The sequence below is a fragment of the Canis aureus genome, chromosome X (assembly GCF_053574225.1).
Source record: "Canis aureus isolate CA01 chromosome X, VMU_Caureus_v.1.0, whole genome shotgun sequence".
Taxonomy (NCBI): Eukaryota; Metazoa; Chordata; class Mammalia; order Carnivora; family Canidae; genus Canis; species Canis aureus.
The window spans coordinates 10,771,664-10,775,423 of record NC_135649.1 but is presented as its reverse complement, the minus strand read 5'-3'; the positions used below and the strand labels follow the sequence as shown (position 1 = coordinate 10,775,423).

General features: G+C 36.6%; 1 protein-coding gene across 2 annotated transcripts; it reads right to left on the bottom strand.

The window, feature by feature from the left end:
- Positions 1-2,206: 2,206 nt before the first annotated feature.
- Positions 2,207-3,372, bottom strand: LOC144307659 (coiled-coil domain-containing protein 25-like). 2 transcript variants are annotated; one of them, XM_077887601.1, is made up of 2 exons: positions 3,112-3,372; positions 2,207-2,804 (listed from the first exon to the last, which is right to left on the bottom strand). In XM_077887601.1, the coding sequence occupies exons 1-2, from the start codon at positions 3,353-3,355 to the stop codon at positions 2,788-2,790; spliced, it is 261 nt and encodes an 86-aa protein (XP_077743727.1). In that variant the 5' UTR covers positions 3,356-3,372; the 3' UTR covers positions 2,207-2,787. The 2 variants fall into 2 exon arrangements, with proteins under 2 accessions (XP_077743727.1, XP_077743726.1); XM_077887600.1 differs by having other exon boundaries at positions 2,221-3,372.
- Positions 3,373-3,760: the final 388 nt, after the last annotated feature.

Sequence of the window (3,760 nt, the reverse complement as noted above, 5' to 3'; positions counted from 1 at the left end):
TTTGGCAACGCTTGATCAGAGTTTTTTTCAAACACCTTGAGTCAGTAAGTCCTCCATCCTTTGCCAGTAGATTTGTGTGTGGCTTGAGAGATTTATTTTAAAGTTCAGGAAGTTTTCAAGTTTCTAGCTTTTATTTTCCTCAGGGCTCTCTTAGTTTTCTTGTGTACATTTGCATAGTCTCTCAGTCAACTAGGAATATGTAGAGACTTTGTGTCCTCAAGTCTTCCTTATACAAGCATACAGTTTCTCAGCTGGCCTGAGTTATTTAAATAACCTGTTTTTTTTTTTTCAGTCTCTCCTGTGTATTTGGATGAGTCAACCAAGTATGTGTGGACTGCTTATTGAGCTTTTCCATGATTTGCTTGTTTCCAGGATTTCTCTGTTAATTTTCTAGCCTGCCTTCCAATCTGATACCCACCCCAACAGGGACTACAGCCTCTGGTTAGCAAAGCTACAGATCTTCCCTATTTGTCCCTGAGTATGTGTTTTCCATCCTGTGCTATAAATCAAGTAGGCCCTCAGTACCAATAAAGTTGCTATTGCAGTTTCACAGCCAGCCCCATACTGGTATCACTACTGTTCTGACTGAGCTCATGGGGGATGGGGACAGCCTCGGGCCAGAACACCATAGACTCCTACAGTTCTTAATTGAATTGCAGTGAATTTTTTGTGAATAAACTCTTCTCAATATGTTGTTTGCATTAGGTCAATTTCCATAACCCTTAAAAGGTTGTTATCAGTCATTTGTCCAAACTTTTAGTTGTTTTGGGGATAGGATTTTTCAACTTGTTCACTGCTCCATAGTAAAAAGCACCCTCTCCCATATGATTATGTTTCTTACATAATTAATAACTGTATGGTAGTTCTTTGTGTTACGGCATCATTATTTATTTAACTATCCACTGTTGGCAATTTAGGTTCCATTTTTTTTTGCCTTTGAAATGCCATGAATATTTTTGCATGTGAATCTCTCTTTCCTTAAGACATTTCTATAATTGGAGTTATTGAGTCAAAAATATAAGCTTTTAAAGGTTAGAAATACATCTTGCCAAAATCTTTCAAGACCATAACAATTTATGCCTTCCCCAGCACTGTAGGAGAGTGTTTGTCATTCTATACCCTCATCCATTTTGGGAATTAATATTAAAAATATATGCACTAGATAATTGAAAAGATTCAGCATTTTTTGAGTTGCTTTTCCAAATATCTTTATTGAGCTCAATTCTCTGTAATTCTTTATTTAGAATTAATGGATTCTTTCTCTTTTCCCTGGCTGCTTCATTTGTTACCTTTTCTTTGTGGTAGAACAGCATATCATTTCACGTCATCACATACAACATCAACCCCCTTTATCTTTCTAATGGAGCCATTTTTAGAAACAGCATTCTCATTATCAGTTCTTCATGACTGTAAATTGATTCATCCAATTCTTAAGTTTTACATTTTAATTAGGTCACAGGAATATCTTTTTTGACTTTCAAGGAGTACAAACTCAGAGTTCCTTTGCAAAGTAGTAATCCAACTTTTATAAAATTTAAGGAGAAACCAATGGACAATAAATTGCATTTTAAACAATTTGCTTTTATTAGAATACTTTCTTAATAGTGACTATACACATTTGACTTTCTCCACTGTAGATATAAATTGTGTGAACTCATTGATTATATTTTTGAGGTTGTGATTCTGAACATTTTCTTCTGAAGCCCTTTTCCAATAGAGATTTATCATTGTTCATTTTTCTTTAGCTAGGATGGATTGAGTCCAGAAAGATAACCAGTCCAGATTATATTACAGCACCTTGTCTATTTTTGTAACAATGTCTCTGATAGTGTTCACTCAGAAATATCTAGTGCTATTTATTAAAAATCTCTAAGAAATTGGTCTTTCTTTTGGAACTAATCTTTCTCCCTGATGTTATGTCCCAGTAAAATCCATTCACCTCACAATAGCCAGAATAAAGTTTTAAAAATTCAAAACCCATGATTCTCCTTCTTAAGATGATTTGGTATGTGTAGATTAAGGGCTACGAATTTCACATCCTGGTATGTATATCCCTATTCAATGGCTTTGTTACTCCTTTTATTAAGAGGTAAAATGTATTTACCTACACTCTTGAATCTGGAATAGCTTTCTGCCTTGCTTTGTTCCCAAGAATGTGGTAAGAATGATGTAACACAAGTTCAGGAGCCATGAGTTACAGCTACTATTTTCTTTCTTTTTTTTTTTTTTTTTTAACCCATAAGCATTTTTGTTCTAGTCAGGAAATCAGGGTTGAGGGCAACATTCGCATATATTGCTCACTGATACACACTGATACATTCTTCTTAACAGAAGTGAAGCTATTTTAAGAAATATGAAAAGTTTTTCAAGAACTCTGTTTCCAGGGACAGATCACAGTAACAAATACTTTGCAGAGCTGGTTCGTTCTAAAGTCTATCCCAGGAACAGGGGCAGCCAACTTTCATGAGGTACCAAGACATGTTTCAGCAAAAATATTTTCACTTTCCTAAAGTTATATGCTGTTTTCAAGTCCAAATATATTATAAATATCTGATCATTTTCTGTCAGCAAAAAAGGGAACACTTTTTTTTTTAACTCCAACGTTGGTAGTATTTGTGCAGAATGAAGGTAGAATTTTAGTTGTTTTTTTGTAACTCTGAATACAGGTGAAATCAGACCATCCGAAACTGTCCTGCAATTCACATCTTTCAAAGGTCTTTTCCTCCATTCACATGAATTCATCAGAGTCATTGCTGTCCTGATTTGAAGACATGTTCTCAACTTTCATCAATGATGAATAGCTCCTTAGTTCGTCCATTTCCCGCTTCTTCTTCATCTCTTCCTTTTCTTTCCTTTTAATTTCCTGAATTTGGGCTTTTTTCTCATTCCTCTCTTCCCAGTCCCTGCATTCCTTCTCTGCTGCTAGGTCAGGGAACCTCTCCATTTTGGTCTTTTCCAACCGGTTCAGGATCTCATTCACTTTCTTCTCCACAGTCACAATTTTCACATCCTTCTGCCTGTGAAAGCCTATCTGTCCCACATCCATGTCAGCTGTTTTCTTCAGGTTAGCCCACGGTGTATATACCACATTAACATTGTTCATCTTGCAGCCTTGAATGCTATTCGCCTTCACAAGGTGGGCACAGTCCATCAGGACTTCCTTTGGAATGTCTTCTATCTTCTCCCTCTTATGTAATCGAAGGTATACATGAGCCAAAGAGAGTTTGTCCACATGAAACCAAATATCTTCAGGCCAGCCACGCTTTATTAGATCTTCATTTTCATATTTATCCTTTCCCATGTAAATAGTGTAAGCTGATGAGTTAATGCTGCTGCTGGTGAAGTAGAACACCATGATCCCGGCAGCGGTGCAGCAGCTCCAGGGCGGAAGAGCAGCACTCAATTCGCCAGCTCAGGAGACCCTTACAGCTACTATTTTCAAACTCTTGGAATGCTGCTGAGTGTGTCATGTAAAGAAGCTGGTCTAGCTTATTGAATGATAACAAATCATGCTGTGTAACAGAGCCTTCATAGCCAAAAGCCCTCAGAAGCTTCAAGGTGTGTAAAGTGAAACCATCTTGGAACTTGTAGCCCATCAGATCAAACAGCCCAATGCTTCTACATGAATTAATTATGGAAAAAACCAGCAAAGGACCTGACCAGTTAACCTACAGAATCGTGAGGAATAATACATTATTACAGTTTTAAGACATTAAGTTTTAGAGCAGTTTATTTTTTAGCAATAGCTAACTGATATAAG